Source organism: Egretta garzetta, unplaced genomic scaffold (assembly GCF_000687185.1).
Source record: "Egretta garzetta isolate BGI_Z169 unplaced genomic scaffold, ASM68718v1 scaffold2, whole genome shotgun sequence".
Classification (NCBI taxonomy): Eukaryota; Metazoa; Chordata; class Aves; order Pelecaniformes; family Ardeidae; genus Egretta; species Egretta garzetta.
The window spans coordinates 1231082-1232223 of NW_009258894.1; the positions used below are offsets into that span (position 1 = coordinate 1231082).

Consider the following 1142-nt stretch of genomic DNA (forward strand, 5'->3'; position numbering starts at 1 on the left):
GGCCCCCCCCCCCCCCAATACCTATGTTATGTTATTAATGTGTAGTTTGGGATTTTCCTTTCCGGTACTCTAACTTGCAAAAAAACAACAAAACAAAAAACCCCCAAGCTATACTGATTGCTTTGCCTGTTGAAAATGCATGCACTTTGGCTAAGCTTTTACAACAGTTTTCTTTGAGTTTAAAAAAACAAACCCAACTGTTTATATTTTAGTAAACTCTCAACATGTTACGCTGTTATTGCAAATTTGGTATTCTTCGTTTCAGTCCTTTCATCGGTGACTCCAGTGGTTCTTACTCCAAGTACCAAACGTAAACTTCCAACTGATTGCTCTCAGGGCTTGTCCAGCAAGAAGAGACGATCTTTTAAGCATAGTTTTGCTTTTGAGTTGTTACCAAGTAGCATTTTCAATAGCAGCTCAACACCAGCATCAGGTACAGTGCTTTCATTTTTCTCTTGCTGCTTGAAGTGGTTGTTTATGGCTTTTCATTTAAATGTACAGTCTTTTGTTCTTGTTAGACAGTCATTGATAATCCTCACTTAAGTATTCCTTGCACTACTTTCCTGTTTTAGTAAATAGTCCACCTGTATGCTCATCTGTGACTATCATGTTACACGGATTGAGCAAAAGCAAAACTCTGCTTCTTGTTTTCTGTTATATGAATCTCTCAAATCTGCAATCCTGAGGTCCTTTTATATCTTTTTTACAGTTCCTCTGTATCACCTAGTTTATACTCACGTTTCTGTCTTAGCTCACAAATCCATGAATACTGCCTGTTGAAATACAACCTGTTGAAAGTTGCCTCCGCCTTCTGTCTTCTAAATACTTAAATATCTAGTCTTAGCTCTATGTGAAATGTAATTGTTGCTATTATAAAGGTTCTCTTTTGAATCCAGTCACCTCTTGTTTTTTCTAGATGTTAAATAACCTGAAAATCCTATAGAAAAAGTTCTACTTTTGTTTGACAATGCTTTAACACCACTGCATTCTACTGGAGTGCTTCCAACTGTCAGGCTCTTCTGCAAATCCTATTTTATTTTTGTTTGGTTCCTTAATGTGCTGCCAACTGAAGTTAGAGTAAAAAGAAATTTCTAGATTGGCTATGTTTGTTTTTCCTGAAGATCGATTTCCTCCCCCCCCCC

General features: G+C 37.1%; 1 protein-coding gene across 2 annotated transcripts in view; it reads left to right on the plus strand.

Moving 5' to 3' along the window:
• Nucleotides 1-1142, plus strand: part of ARHGAP11A (Rho GTPase activating protein 11A) — an 8881-nt gene that overhangs the window by 3369 nt on the left and 4370 nt on the right. For both annotated transcript variants that reach the window (XM_035889802.1, XM_035889803.1), the window contains one exon: nt 266-433. In XM_035889802.1, coding sequence (XP_035745695.1) covers nt 266-433 — 168 coding nt within the window. The remainder of the gene's footprint in view (nt 1-265; nt 434-1142) is intronic.